Source organism: Hemiscyllium ocellatum, chromosome 19 (genome assembly GCF_020745735.1).
Source record: "Hemiscyllium ocellatum isolate sHemOce1 chromosome 19, sHemOce1.pat.X.cur, whole genome shotgun sequence".
NCBI lineage: Eukaryota > Metazoa > Chordata > Chondrichthyes > Orectolobiformes > Hemiscylliidae > Hemiscyllium > Hemiscyllium ocellatum.
Window position 1 is genome coordinate 32,000,649 of NC_083419.1, and position 15,486 is coordinate 32,016,134.

General features: G+C 38.2%; 1 protein-coding gene across 1 annotated transcript in view; it reads right to left on the reverse strand.

The window, feature by feature from the left end:
• The window catches only part of met (MET proto-oncogene, receptor tyrosine kinase), a 125,748-nt gene that overhangs the window by 10,862 nt on the left and 99,400 nt on the right, over positions 1-15,486 (reverse strand). Inside the window, exons 11-17 of the mRNA XM_060839800.1 lie at positions 10,102-10,320; positions 9,024-9,176; positions 7,430-7,583; positions 3,909-4,052; positions 2,018-2,248; positions 610-690; positions 258-439 (exon numbers count right to left, since the gene is read on the reverse strand). Coding sequence (XP_060695783.1) covers positions 258-439; positions 610-690; positions 2,018-2,248; positions 3,909-4,052; positions 7,430-7,583; positions 9,024-9,176; positions 10,102-10,320 — 1,164 coding nt within the window. The remainder of the gene's footprint in view (positions 1-257; positions 440-609; positions 691-2,017; positions 2,249-3,908; positions 4,053-7,429; positions 7,584-9,023; positions 9,177-10,101; positions 10,321-15,486) is intronic.

A 15,486-nucleotide genomic window follows, 5' to 3' on the forward strand; every position in this document is an offset into this window, starting at 1 on the left:
TTACTGAGACAATTTTTCAATTCCAGAATTATTGAAGTAATTCAAATTCCCACCAGCTGCCACGGTAGGATTTGAACCTATACGTCAGGATTACTAGTCTAGTGATATTACCACTACATGACTGCCTCCCCTATGACATAGAATTTGTTTCTATGATAATGGACATGCTATGTTCAAGACAAATCATGATAAAGTGATAAACATGATATTTTGTTCAAATTCTCCCTATAATGGTACATAGCTTTCATTTTACATACATGACTTTCATTTCTGATGAAGTTCCGGAGGTCACCATGTTTCATATATGGCAGCACTACCAGTGGAGATCCTTGGTTTGGAAGACAGATTCCAAGTAGAGAAAGAACATTAATGTGTTTGAAATCTTTCATTATTAAGCCTTCCTTCAGGAACTGAGCTACTTGTTCTAAGCAAGTGATTCCTGTGCAAGCAGATAAAGGATAATTAACACTTCATTCAGTGTCCATGTGCACTTTCACTTTGTATAGCTTATGCAATTTTTTAATATCTGATTCAAGATGCACTTACAATCATGCACTAGGAGCAACAACAAAGCTATAATATAATACATTTAACATTTTATGTACTTACTATTTAGAGACTTCACTGCACAATGTATACTATTTCCATCTTGGGACTGAAGAGTTCCATGGAATACACAGCCAAAATGACCTATTAGATTTTGAGACATTGAAAAAAGAAAAGCAAAAGCAGAAGTAAGCAGAAAGTACATGTGACCATTGTAGAAATTCATTTAGAGTACAGGTAATCAGAATGTGACTAACAGTTAGATGTAACTAGCCAACTGAATGCTGGGAATGTTTTTTTGCTACCATTCTTCTTGTGCCCAGTGATTGGGCATTTTACTTCTGTTTTCTGACCAAAGTCATCTGACCCATAGCATCAGGACCTCCATCACAGCTAAGGCAAGGAGGCAAGTCCTTCATCCATCCTGGTCAACATGGGGATTGAATCCTATGTTTCTGTCAGCAATTTGATGCATATTAGCTATCCAGCCAATTGAGACTACTGGCCTAATTGATTGTATCCATGTTAGTCTGTGTGCTCTGGCATACTGCGCTGCTGATTTTGTGAATCCCCAAAAAGAATTGATCATCTCTGATGTTGCGAAGACGTTGTGCAGAAAACTTCCACATTTAGCATGACTTGATGATGTAGCTAGTAGTTAGGCAGATAATTGGGGTTAACTGATTAATTCTTTTACTTGATAGCTATAAAAGGGTATCAGCAGGCTCTTGTACTTCAGCAGTAATGCCCCAACTCTGAACAAGGAGGCCCAGATTCAAGCCTTAACCACTCCAGAGGTGTGTAATAACATCTCTGAACAGGATGGATAGAAAATATATAAAGGGAATCACATAAGAAATGAAGTGTGGAAGGAGCTGTTAGGCTGAGGAATTAATAAAATTTATCCACAAAGAAAGGGGTCTTGGTTTCTGTATTACTGAAGCTGTTTTAACACAATTGAGTTTAACTCTGATTTCATGGAACAGCAGGGTAGGTACTAGCCCAAACCATTGAAATAACTGCTTTGGGATTTAAGTGAAGATCTGTGTTTTTCTACATTGGTATGCCTGCAACGCCACATTTCCATCAATGGTTAAGGCTTTCTTATACTCCAGTCTCAATATTCTATGCAATTCTGCATCAGGTATTTTCAAGTGTAAATAAACATTAACAAGACAAGGTCAATGATTGTACATGTTTATACCCTGCTGAAAGATCTATAGGTGAATGCAAAACTTGGTATTGTATTTAGTCACACAACAAAAATACGAGACATAATTTCAGGACAATGCTAAAGTAAAAGACCTCTGTGAACATGGCATAAGCTCAATGCAGAAGTGAAGCAGTAGTACCTTATGCATACAAAGAAACAGTAGTCTCATCATAAGTTGAATGATACATTAAATAATTCCACTATGAGCTGCTTCCACAGTGCTCTCAGTTTTAAGGCAGAAAACGTTTTGAAACTTGCCTCTTCCAATCACCTGTGTGGTGTGTGTTGTGAGCTGATCAGTGCTAATAATCATGTGCTGCACTTCTTTCAATAGCTCGGAGTCCAAGCTGCAGAAATTGATGTTCATGTTGTTCTGAAGAAGTGGTATGGTTGAATCCGAGTCTCCACTTGATACTATGCAAGTAAGATCTGAATGAGAAAACTGGGCTTGTCGGTGTGATGCTGTTTGTGCCAAATTCTGAAACTGATCTATTAATATAAAAGAAATAAATTTATTTTCAACTGAGAAGAGTCTTTTACATTTAGGAATAACTTCAAAATTAAAAGAAATATCAAGATATCTGATGACACACACTGATGTTCTTTCTCCCAGGTTCAGAGAACAGTTTGTCTGCCCATCCTCCCTGTAACTATGGGCAGCACAGATGTTAAGCCCAGCTACCCTTACCCATAAATGACAGTGGCCATCTGAACAAATTCCAGGAATGAGGTAGCACTGAAGGTATATTAATGTTGTATATAAGTTCCTAACCACATGATATTTAGTGAAAATAATTTCCAGTGCTTAGTTTTGACTTATAATATTTTAATTGTTCCTTTGAATACAAAGTCTAGAAAATGAGAAACTAAAAAAAATCACAGAATAGTAGAACACAGACAGAAGCAACTCAGTCCATTGAGTTTGCAACGTCACTTTCAGTGAGCAACCCAGTTAGTTTCACTCATTGTCTCTTTCCCCATATCCTGCAACTTTTCCTCCTTCAAATATTTACCTTAATGTTGACTATAAATCTGAGCGCTTTGGCTATTGACCTTTCAATTCATCTTTATTTACTGCTATCAAACCTCCTTTCAGCTTTCTCTAACCTAAACAAACAACTCCAGTTTCTCCATTTGACCAAAGTCAATAAAATAAAAACTGTGAAAACATGCTGTGGCACTTAGAGATGCCTCAATACTTCAACATCACTCAACAATGAACAATTGATTGAGGAAGGTGATAGATTAATGGTATTATTATTGGACTGTTAATCTGGAGACCACAGTAATGCTCTGGGGTCCTGGGTTCAAATCCCATCACACCAGATGGGGGAATTTGAATTTAATAAAAATCAAATTCATGGTCTACTCATGTCTGAGTCAATCGTCAGGAAAAACCTGTCTGGTTCACTCATGTCCTTTAGGGAAGGAAACTGCCATCCTTACCTGGTCTGGCCCACATGTAACTCTAAATCCACAGTAATGTGATGGATTCTTTACTGACCTCTGCCCAATTAGCAATGGGCAATAAATGCTGGCATAACCAGCAAGATCCTCAACCCATGAATGAAAACACTTAAAACAATTCTGCCTACTGATCAGTTGGATAACATTTTATTTTGGCAAAGCAGATCTCTCTGAACTGAAATGTTTCCAGGAATTGGTCTAAATGAGCAAAATGATTTTGGCAAAACCAAAACAACAGTGTATCACATCCAAATTTAACTGCTCGCTTGAAGAAAGTGGAATAAGGAATGACGGAAAAATTATAATGTGGAGCTGAAAAAACAGATCAGAAAGATTCCAGGTCTGCCCTGAAGTTTTTCATCTCAGGTGGATGGTGATGTCAGCGCAACTTAGTTCTTCATGCAAGGAATATTGACCAGTTCCCATTGCTGTTTCATATCAAATGACTGTTACAGCTGTTATGTGGACGTTCCAAGAGGAAGGGGATGATGTGGCTGCAAAGTCAATATTCAAGTTCGCATGTGTACAGTGACCATTTGGATGTAGTATTGTTCACTAATAATGGAGAATCACCACCCCAGCAATATTTTGTGACTTCAAGAAGAAAAGAACAAAACTTTCACAAATACATGTTTTCAGCATTGAAGGGAACTAGACTAACTAATGATGAAGCCGTCCGTACCTTCATGAAGAGTTGTTCGATAGTCAGAGGAGTCATGTGAGATCATTTCTGTTGTTATACTGTTGCGTACTCTTGTACTCACAAGCCTATCTAGGTGCAGAGTATGCATTCTTCCATCATATCTTACAACATCCGGGTTTGCATCTTTTAAAGAAGCAAGGCAAGTTTACAGCCTACAAGAAACTTGGAACTTGGATTAACACCAAAATTCATTCAGAAGTACAATGGTCTAGATTTTGTAGTTGTATTGACAGAAAAATTACCATCGATCACTATCATTATAACTACAGAATTCACTATAATTTCTGCTATCTGCACACTCACAGTTAAACAAAGAAATATAGGAAACCCACAAAAACAGAAATTGTTGGAGAACTCTGCATGTCTGGCAGCATCTGTAGAGAGAAAGTAGAGTGTACAGTTCTGAAGAAGAGTCTCTGGGCTCAAAATCTTAACTCTGTTTTCTCTTCATAGATGCTGCCAGATCTGTTGAGTTTATCCAGTGTTTTCTGTTTTTCTGTGTTTCAGATCTACAGCATCCACATTTCTTTATTTTATTAACAGAAATGCAGGAGTTGCTGCCAGTGATGTCCTGTTCCTTAATAGATTGAGCTGTTACCACCTCACAGATGTCAATCTTCTAGAAATCATCAAATTGATTTGAATATCTCATTCTACACCATGATATAATTGTTAAAACCTCTTGAAAATGTTAGACCATGTTGATGGCTTGTGTCCATGTCACTGTAACGATGCATTAAGCTACCTGACAAAACTACAAAAAAAGATCCTATGATGATTAGAAGTTCACATCTGTTATAATGTAATAAAGATTATTTTCTTAACATTTGTGATATTTCAGCTTCTAATCTTTATTTTTATCTCTGTAAAATTTCCATAAAATGTGAATAATAGAAAGCGCACTTTCTTTTCTGATTTATTGTCTATGAGAATTCTTCAATATGATTGGCTACTTACATTACTTGATGATATTGATGCCGACAACAGGAAATTGCAAAGCCTCTGTTGCCAGGAATCAATTGAGAAAAATACCATCAGCAGTATTCAGAGTAGCTCAAGGACACTGGAGTCTGATGACAGGTGACAAGAACTGCAGAGAATGGAACCACCCAGAACCATATAAATACCAGAACTTTGTGGGGGGGGGCTTTGACCAGGCTACATATTGGACAGGCTGGTGTCACTAATTCAATCACTATTGAACTTACTCAGAAGACTGGTGAAGCTCATGTCAAGATGTTCTTGTTTAAAATTGTTCGCCAAAATACTTTATAACGATAGGGAGTTGAATGAGAGAACCCATCCAAAGAAGGTTTGTAAATGTATTTGAAATGTTCAGAGGATATTTACTAGACTAATGTCTGGAATTGCTGTGTTGTCTTATGAGGAAAGATTGGACAGACTAAATGTGCATCTGCTGGAGTTTAGAAGAATAAGATGCAACTTGTTTGAAATAAATAAGATCCTGAAGGCTCTTGAGAGGGAAATAATGTTTACTGTAATGAGAGAATCTGCAGTTATGGATCACTTTTGAAAATGACAAAGTCTATTTATGACAGAGATGAGGAGAAACTATTTTTCAGGCAGTTTGTTTTTGGAGTTTTGTCCTTAAAAAGCAATGGAGGCAGAGTCATTGAATACTTTTAAAGTAGAGATAGATAGGTTCTTGATAAGCAAGGGTGCGCAATGTAAGTGTGGGTTGACAGGAATGTAGAGTAATCAGATAAGCTATGATCTTATTGAATGACAGAGCAGGTTCAAATCTCTGACTTTTGCTCCTAATTTGTATGTTCATATAACCAGCTAAACATGAAGAGGTCACTAAAATGTTTTACTCATGCATTAGTGCTCAAAGGGAAGCATTCATAGAACAGAGAAACTTTAGCATGGGCTCTGCAAATTGTGATTCCTTTACTGATGAGTTTTATTGGGCACCCGCTAAATATTAAAATGGCAAATATCCATATGATCCTCCTGTGGCCCTAGGGATATAGTTTCGTCAGTGAAGGCTGATGCATGGTGCAATGAGCAATTTCAATTGCTTCTGCAGCTGCTGAACAAATATGTTTCAAAGTCATGCCAGTAGCTGTGCAAAGCAAGCACAGCAAAGCAAAGTAGGAAGGCAAAAGGCACTATCATTACTCGACACCCACGTTGTGGCAGGAAAATGCCTCATCAGCATAGAACCTTTACATTCATGACTGCTGAGGGCAATGTATAGCATTATAGAGGCCATTTTAAGGTAGGTTGTAAAGTAATGGTGGAAAACTTCCATTTGTGGGACAAAATTCTTGAACAAAAATAATTTTAGTCTGTACCTGTCCAAGTAGTAGTGATACTGAAGAATGGGATGCATTCTTTTTAGGGTAGTTATCGTCCTAAAAGGTAATTTCAGAGTTAATAGCAAGAAACCTTCTTATAAATTGGATATAGGGATAAGTGCATCAATTCTTTCTCATTTCAAACCATGAAGTCTGAACTTCTTCAACCATCTGCTATTTAATTCCATGGCACAGGATGGATTCTAATGAAAGCGAGAGGGCACATGCAGCTATATTTTGATAAAATGAGAGGAAGATCACCAATAATTTTTACATCATTCCTAATCCATAACTTCTTCATTAAGCAGAGCTACGTGCACATGGCTTTGAAACATATTTATTCAGCAGCTGCAGAAGCAGTTAAATTTGACACATTGCACCGTGCATCAGCCTTCACTGACGAAACTATATCCCGAGGACCACAGAAGGATTATGTGGATATTTAATTTCTCTTTGAGGAGAGGTTAGAAAAAACCAGGAAAGGATAAAAATGACCAGCCAGAAGGCAATATTCTTGATCGTAATTTGCTCTTCCAGACAAAGATGGCAGAGAACGAAGATGCCGCTGACATTGATGATTTGTTGGAAGAGGTCCTTGATCCTTCTCACTTTTTGATGACAGCATCAATGATGCAGTAGTCTTTCTTGCCTCTCTTTTGAGCATAATCAGATTTTTGTTGAAATAAGTGATAAATAGGTGAAGTTATTTGCTCATTCCACTGCACTTTTCACCCCCATTGGAATATAATTTTAACATTCTATGGTTACACAGAACTTGGGAAGAGATGTAGTGTATTGAATTGACAGCTACATGGTAATTGCTCAAATGCGGCATCAGTGACAACAGTCGATACAATACCAAATTGCAATAGGTGCTGATGGAACAAGTTCTATTGACGTCCTGCTATTGATGTACTTCTGTATATAATTTAGTAGTTAATAAGTACTACTTAGTTTAACCTAATATGGTGTCCACTCTTCACCTGTCTAAGGCCAGTCAGTGATATTTAAAGACCAATAAAGATTGCTAGATCACTTTTTGTGTAGCTATCTTTGAAGTCAGCAGCAAAGATAGCAAAATATGTGCTATTTTAAAAAGTAGCATTAGAAAATGTTGCATTTTGAAAAAAAAATCTTAGATGCAATATTTTCATACATAGTTTATCAAATGTGTTATACCTTTCATCTGTTTTTTTCTGTATCTCCAAATAAATGCTCCAAGCAGCAAAAGCAGCAGCAATATTATCACAATGACACCAGTAAGTGTAATAAGGTTGTTATTTTCAAGGATGATTACTTTTCCCAGATGAATTGATGAATTAGCTTTTTTCCACTGAAAGACAAGGAGTATATTAATCAAGAAACTATGTACCAGAATTTTGTTAAAAATACATAATACATTGTATTAATACCAAATTGCCTGAAATGCTTAATTTCACATCGTATTAAACAGAAGTAATTTTTTAAACAACATCTACCTCAGATTTATTTCCTCCTTTATATTCTTCCCTTGTGTTCTTAGTCACTGTCACTCATGCAGTAAAAGCAGTCCCTGAATAATTTACCAGTTGATAATTCTTTATGGATGCAATTTGCACAATCAGTACTTGCAAGCAACCTTTTTCATAGTGATACATGAGTGCACAATACTATCGATTATAGCCCCATGATAATCCAACATCTACTCCTGTCTCACAACAGTCACTGAGTACTTGGTGTATTTTGAGAGTTAATGCTCTAGTTAATAGAAACAAAATGAAACCTTGCCCACAGTTGGCAGTTATTCGGTTCACTGGTGAAATTCAGAGGGACAGATAGAAAACTCACAAAGGCCTTAGAAAAAGTAAGCACCTTCTTTCATACAAAGTCCATAGGCCAAACATTGATGCTCAAGCCACAGGTCTGTTGTGAGGAAGGTCAGATCTATGCAGATGACTTGAACCCAGAAATGGAAGAGGTGGAATATTTGTTTTCCATCCCTACCCCCCCACTCTGCCCTGTATTGAATATGCTGCTACAAGGGTAATGTGACATTTAGTGCTGTCAGAAGAGCAGTTCTTGATTAAACATACAATAGTGGGGAGAGGGCAAATACACAATAGGTTAAAGTTCTGAACTACATTAACATTTGAATTATGTCTGCTATTTGAGGCAGAGACTTTGCACACCCATCATGCACAGGAGCAGAGATCCAGCCATGTAATTAATGTTTCTGCATGAGGGAATCGAGGGAAAGAGGAAAAGGATGGCAGGATTACAAGAGGCCTGTGATTCCCAGGGTAGAGTCTGCATTTAGGCCGAGCGAGGTTTGGAGGTTTGCAGAAATTCAGAGGATTTCGAAAAGCTATTGGGAGATTTAATGCCAAATCACAATTGTGAGATTGGATCAGAAACAGGAGTGCACTGATTTGCTCCTCAATATGTGTTCTGGTGAATATGACTTCAGCAAGCTTACATCCAGATGAAATGCAGACAGCATAAGTGAGTGAATATAATCTCCAGATTTGATATAAAGATTTGGAAAAAGAAGCACTTTGAAAGTTACATTAACAGGCTAAAACATCTTTCATGGCACCCTTATAATTCTGATGAGAATATCAACTCATACCTTATATTTAATCTTATTGGTCTTGTCAGTTGGCAACCTCTTTTACCAGTTCTTGTTCACAATATCAAACATAAAGCTCAAAATTCTAAATTCTACAACATTTCCAAAGATTGCATTCATGATATGATCATATGGTCAAATAAATTTGAACATGAACTATCTTACCTCAACATTCAGTTCTCTCCTTGAGGACAAAAGTTTCGGAGGAATGATACAAATTAAGGTATTTGGTTTCAGGTGGATATGTTCACAGCTTTCATTCCCAATTGTTAGGATTTTACCATCAACAGCTTCAGGCCTAATCTGTGCTCCTTGAAACTTCAAACAAAACAAAACATTTATAATGTCATCTGCTCTGAGTAGAAGAATCCTAAGGTGTCCAAGCATGTAACTGTCCCACCCTTTTGACAAAAAAGATCCATTATATTTGCGCAGACCGAGCACACTTCAATTATTTCATTACAGTGAGAAAAACTGATATTTGTGGAAGAATCACGCTAAAGCTGTTTGTTCCCTTCCTAATCAATGATTCTAAGAGTGGTGGGTGCAGGTGTACATCTATCATCCCTGCCACTGATAGAACATTAAGTAACTGAAAACAAGAAAAATTGTTTGTTTTTTGTGATTCTTTTAATATGTTAAAAGGCACTACACAGTTGCAGCCTTGCACATCTTTGGACTGTGGGAGGAAACCCACGCAGAAACAGGGAGAATGTGCAAACTCCACACAGACAGTCGCCTGAATTGAACACAGATCCCTGGCGCTGTGAGGCTGCAGTGCTAACCACTGAGCCACTGTGCCACCCATCTCTAGGGTGGATAAGGTGTGCAATGAACAAAAACAATAAGCTAATCACTAAAATCAAAGCAAATCCTGTCTTGCATTCTCAAATAAATGCAATGTACTAGTGAAACTCAGCAGATCTTGCAGCATCTGTGAAAAGAGAAACAGAGTTATTGTTTGGAATCCAAAATGACTCCTTTTTGAAACTGATGGCATTGTCACACCTGATTCAATGTTTTCTGGTACCACATAGTCTATTAGTTTTGATATTATCACTGACTGGAACAACTGTAGTTACATATACTTAAAAAAGTATCTGCTGCAGTAAAATCTATTGACCACATTTTTGGGACAAGTTGTTTGAAAGTCAACTGAATGCAGTATAACCATTACATAAAATCATCTAATTAGGCTAGAATCATAACTGACAGTAAATCTACTCAGACGCCAGTTACTTACTTTAATCTCAAGAGTATTACTGCCACCCTTTCTGATTTCCTTAGGGACTTTAAATGTCTGAAACAAAGGATCTTCTGTATAGCCAAAATCAAAGGATCCTACAGTGACATTATCAAAGATGAAGGCGGCTTTGCCTTGAATAGGTTGTGTCAGTTTAAATGGATCCAGAGCAGGGGTTTTACAGTAAATCACCTCCAAGTCATCCACGTATCTACACATCTGTTTTGGAAGAAAAATATAAAACATTTAGCTTTCCATTTATAAGCTCTTTTAGGTTGTATAAGTTACTTTATAAATGAAAATTTGGAGGCCCAAAAATAAATAAATATTATATATATATAATTTTAAAATTGTAACTGCTTTACCTATATTGTATAATTTTTTTGACACATTCTAACCCCAATCTCAAGTATAATTAATTCAGTCTTTAATTTTTTGTGCAAAATTAATTTAATGTAAACACGTTGACATGTCAAAGAATAAATGTTCTCAGTTTTTGTTAGTTTTTAAGTGGAATTATAAGTAAAATGCATACTTCATTTGACGGAATACTCAGTAAGATTTAAGACAATAAATAATACACCTGAAATTAAGGTTCTGAATTGGGGAGAGACGGACTTGAATAAGAGAAGACAGGATCAGGCCATAGTGTATTGATAGCAGCTATTTGCAGGAAAATCTACAACAGGTCAGTGCAAGACATTTTAAAGGGTGAAAGTGGGCATGTAGGACCAACACGTACCTGTAAAGGTGAAGGGTGAGATCATCAAATGCAGAGACCTCTGGATGTCATGGGATGTACAGGATTGGGTGAGGCAAAAAAGGAAGCTTTTGGTAGATGCCAAAGACTTAAGACAGTGGAGACCCTGGAGGTGTACAGAAAGTGTAGGGGATTCCTAAAAATAAGAAATTAGGAGAATGAAGAAGGGACACAAGAAAGGGCTAGGGATAATATTAAAGAAATTTCACAGGTAATGAATAAGTACATTAGGGGAAAATAATAACAAGGGAAAGAGTAGGACCCATTAAGGACCAAGGTGGCATTTTGTGTGTGGGACCAGAAGACAAAACAAAGATTTTAAGTGAGCATGTTGCATCTATATTCACTGTAGAGAAGGACAGTGCAGGTGTCGAAATTAGGGAGAGGTCTGTGATAAATTGGCAGTGAGAGAGAAGAATTTTTAACAGGCTTGAAAGAGAGTAAATGTCATGGCCAGATGAGATGTATCTCAGGCTGCTGTGGGGTGTAAAGGAGGATATTTTACAGGAGGTGAGGGAGGATATTTCACAGGAGGTAAGGGAGTACATTTCATAGGAGGTAAGGGAGGATATTTCACAGGAGATGGGGAGGATATTTCACATGAGGTAAAGGAAAAATATTTCACAGGAAGTGAGGGAGGATATTTCACAGGAGGTAAGGGAGGATATTTCACAGGAAGTGAGGGAGGATATTTCACAGGAAGTGAGGGAGGATATTTCACAGGAGGCAGACGAGGAAATTATAGGTGTGTGCTGACATTGAGTTTCAAATCCTCAGTCACCACAGGAGGGGTGCCAGTGGACTCGAGGACAGCTAATGTGATATCATTATTCAATAATGTTATGGATCAGGACCGATCACCTCAAAACACTTTAAGAAGGTAGCCCAGACCCTAACTTTCTCTATTTTGAAGTCAGATATAAAGTGGATATTCCAGGTGTGGTATAGCTGGTCAAACCACTTAGCTCTAAGCGAGACTGAATTTATTTATACACTACGGTTGAAATGTGAACAAAAGAAAACAGAATAACTTAACTGTTTGGAAACCTAACCAACTCAAAATTGTAACTTAGTGAAGGAGCTGTTCCAGTGCCTGCAACATCACAAAAAGACATCCCTTGGCAAATGGTCAATTCAAACTCAGGTTCTTACAGGCAAAAGAGATTGCAGAGAGAAGAGTCAGGCAAGAAACATTTGTTGAAGCATGGAACCTTTTTCACAGTAATAGCTTCTTTGCTACCAGCAGTGCCTGACTGCCTGTTTAAAAAAAAACTAGAAAAAACCTGGGAGAACCGGCCACTCCGCTGCCATTGTTTAAAGTAGCCACTTCCAGACACATCAGCACCTCTGCCTTTATGATCCCTTTTTAAAAAGCCAAGCACAAAATAACCTTACTAAAGGGACAGAATTGTCACAATAAGGATGGTAGGGAACAACCAAGAATAACAGACCAGTGGTAAGAAGAAGGTGTACTCTGCAGACGCTGGAGATCAAAGTCGAGACTGTATGTTGGAAAAGCACAGTAGATCAAGCAGCATCCGAGAAGCAGGAGAATCAATGTTTCAAGCACAAGCCTTCTATCAGGAAATGGCTTTCTTGATGAAGGGCCAATGCTGGAAACATTGTTCTCCTGCCCCTTGGATGCCGCCTGATCATCGGTGGTAAGGAAACTATCAGAAAAAATTCTGAGGGACAGAATTGATAGCCCCTCTGGACAGTAAAACTTAATCAAAGATAATCAGCATGGATTTGTAAGAGAGCGTTCAAGTCTAACAAATCTGAATTTTTTGAGGAGTTGACTAGGTGTGTAGATGAGGGTAGTGCAGTCGATATAACGCACATGGACTTCAGAAAAATTTTTGACTAGGTCTTGCATAACAGACTGATTAAGAAGCTAAGACTCTTTGGGATCCAAGGCAATTTGGAAAATTAGATCCAAAATTGACTTAGTGGCAGGAAGCAGACAATGATAGTTGAAGAATGTTTTTGTGAATGGAAGCCTACATCTAGAGGCATATCAGTGTTCAGTGCTGTGTTGCTTGCTGTTTCTCGTATACTTTAATAATCTAGACATGAATGTGGTGGTATGGCCAGTAATTTTGCAGATGACAAAAAAAAATTGGTGGTGTGGTAAATAGTGAAAGAGCAGAGCCTTAGGCTACAGGACGACATAAAAAAGCTGGTCAGATCGGTTGCACTTGGCAAATAGGAGTTAATCCTGAAAAGTGTGAGATGATGCATTTTGGGAGGACTAATAAGGAATGAGGGACATTGGTGTGTTCGTCCATAGATCCTTGAAGGCAGCAGGACAGGTAGATAAGGTGGTTTGGAAGGTATATGTGTTGCTTACTTTTATTAGTCAAGGCATTGAATACAAGAGCAAGGAGATTATCATGGAGCTGTGTATAATGTTAGACCACAGCTGAAGTACAGTTTTGGTTGCCCCACTATAGAAAGAATTTGATTGCACTAGAGTCATATTACAAGGAAACAGACTTTTCTTCTAACTTTTGCGTGCAATTCTGGTCTCCGTCCTATCGGAAAGATGTTGTGAAACTTGAAAGGGTTCAAAAGAGATTTACAAGGATATTGCCAGGGTTGGAGGATTTGAGCTATTGGGAGAGGTTGAACAGGCTGGGGCTGTTTTCCCTGGAGTTTCGGAGGCTGAGGGGTGACCTTATAGAGGTTTACAAAATCATGAGGGGCATGGATAGGATAATTAGACAGACTCTTTCCCCTGGGGTGGGGGAGTCCAGAACTAGACAGCATAAATTTAGGGTGAGAGGGGAAAGATACAAAAGAGACCTTAAGGGCAATTTTTTCATGCAGAGGGTGATACGTGTATGGAATGAGTTGCCAGAGGAAGTGGTGGGGGTTAGTATAATTGCAACATTTAAGAGGCATCTGGATGGGTATATGAATAGGAAGGGTTTGGAGGGATATGGGCCGGGTACTGGCAGGTGGCACTAGCTTGGGTTGGGATATCTGGTCGACATGGACGGGTTGGACTGAAGGGTCTGCTTTCGTGCTGTAAATCTCTGTGACTCTATGACTCTAGTATGTGCCAACCATGTTCCCAAACTAAACTAGTCCACTTGCCTGCACTTGACCCATATCTGTCCAAACCTTTCCAACTCATATACCTATCCAGATGTCTCTTAAATATTGTAAATTGCATCTGCATCCACCACTTCCTCTGGCAGTTCATTCCACACATGAATCAGTCTGTACAAAATGTTGCCCCTCAAGTCCTTTTTAAAACTTCCTCCTTTCACCTTAAAAACACACCCACTAGTTTTGAACACTCCCACGCTAGGGGGAAAAAAACTTTGCTATTCACCTTATCTATGCTCCTCATTGTTTCATTAATCTCTGTAAGGCCACTCCTTCACCGCAGTGAGAAAATCTCCAGCCTATCCAGCCTTCCCTTATAAGTCAAACTCTCCATTCCTGGCAAAAATCTGGTAAATCTTCTCTGAACCCCGTCCTTAATAACATCCTTCCTATAACCATGGTGACCAGATTATTTTTATTAATCCAAATATTAATTTATCCAAAATAAACTCCTCAGTCCATTGATCAAGATGTCTTTGTACTCTTAGAAAACAGTCCTCACTACCCACTATACCACTAATTTTGGTGTCATCTGCAAACTTACTAACCACTTCTCCTATATTCTTATCATATATCTCAAATCGTATATCTAAATGACAAACAAAAGTGGACTCAGTACTGATCCCTGTGGAACACCATTGATCAAAGGCCTCCAGTTTGAAAATCAAATGTCCACCCTCTATTTCATACTGTCAAACCAATTTTGTATTCAATTGACAAGCTCACATTGAATCCCATGTGATCTAACTTTACTGATTAGTCTACCATGTGGGACATTGTCAAAGGCTTTGCTGAAGATCATGTAAGCAACATCTACTGCTCTGTGCTCATCAATCTTTTTGATTTAGAGGCATTGGTGTTGGACTGAGGTGTACAACTTTAACAATCACACAACACCAGGTTATAGTCCAACAGTTTATTTGGAAGCAATCCGACAGCTAGTGTTTTCAAATAAACCTACTGGACTATAACCTGGTGTTGTGTGATTTTTAACATCAATTTTTTGGTTACTTCCTTAAAAATCTCAATCAAGTTTATGAGACACAACTTCCCTCACATAAAGCCATGCTGACTATCCCTAATCTATCCTTGCCCCGCCAAATGCAAATAATTCCTATCTTTCAGAATCAGCTCCAACAAGTTATCCATCACCAATGTCAGACTCACAGGTCAATAGATCCCAGGCTTCTTCTTACAGTCTTCTTAAATAAAGGTACAACATTAGCCATCCTCCAGTCCCCTGACACCTCAGCTGTGGTTATAGATGATACAAATATTTCTGCAAGGGGCCCCACAATTTGATCGCTAACTTCCCACAATATACAGAAATACACTTGATCAGGTCCCTCGAAACGTTGCAGAAAAGATTCATCAGGATGTTACCTGGGTTGGAACAATTTAACTGGGAAGAGAGACTAGAGATGCCGAACTTGTTCTTCTTGAGCAGAGAAGGCTGAGAGAGGATTTGATTGAGGTGTATGAAGTGCTGAGGGGCGTAGATAGGGAGAAAA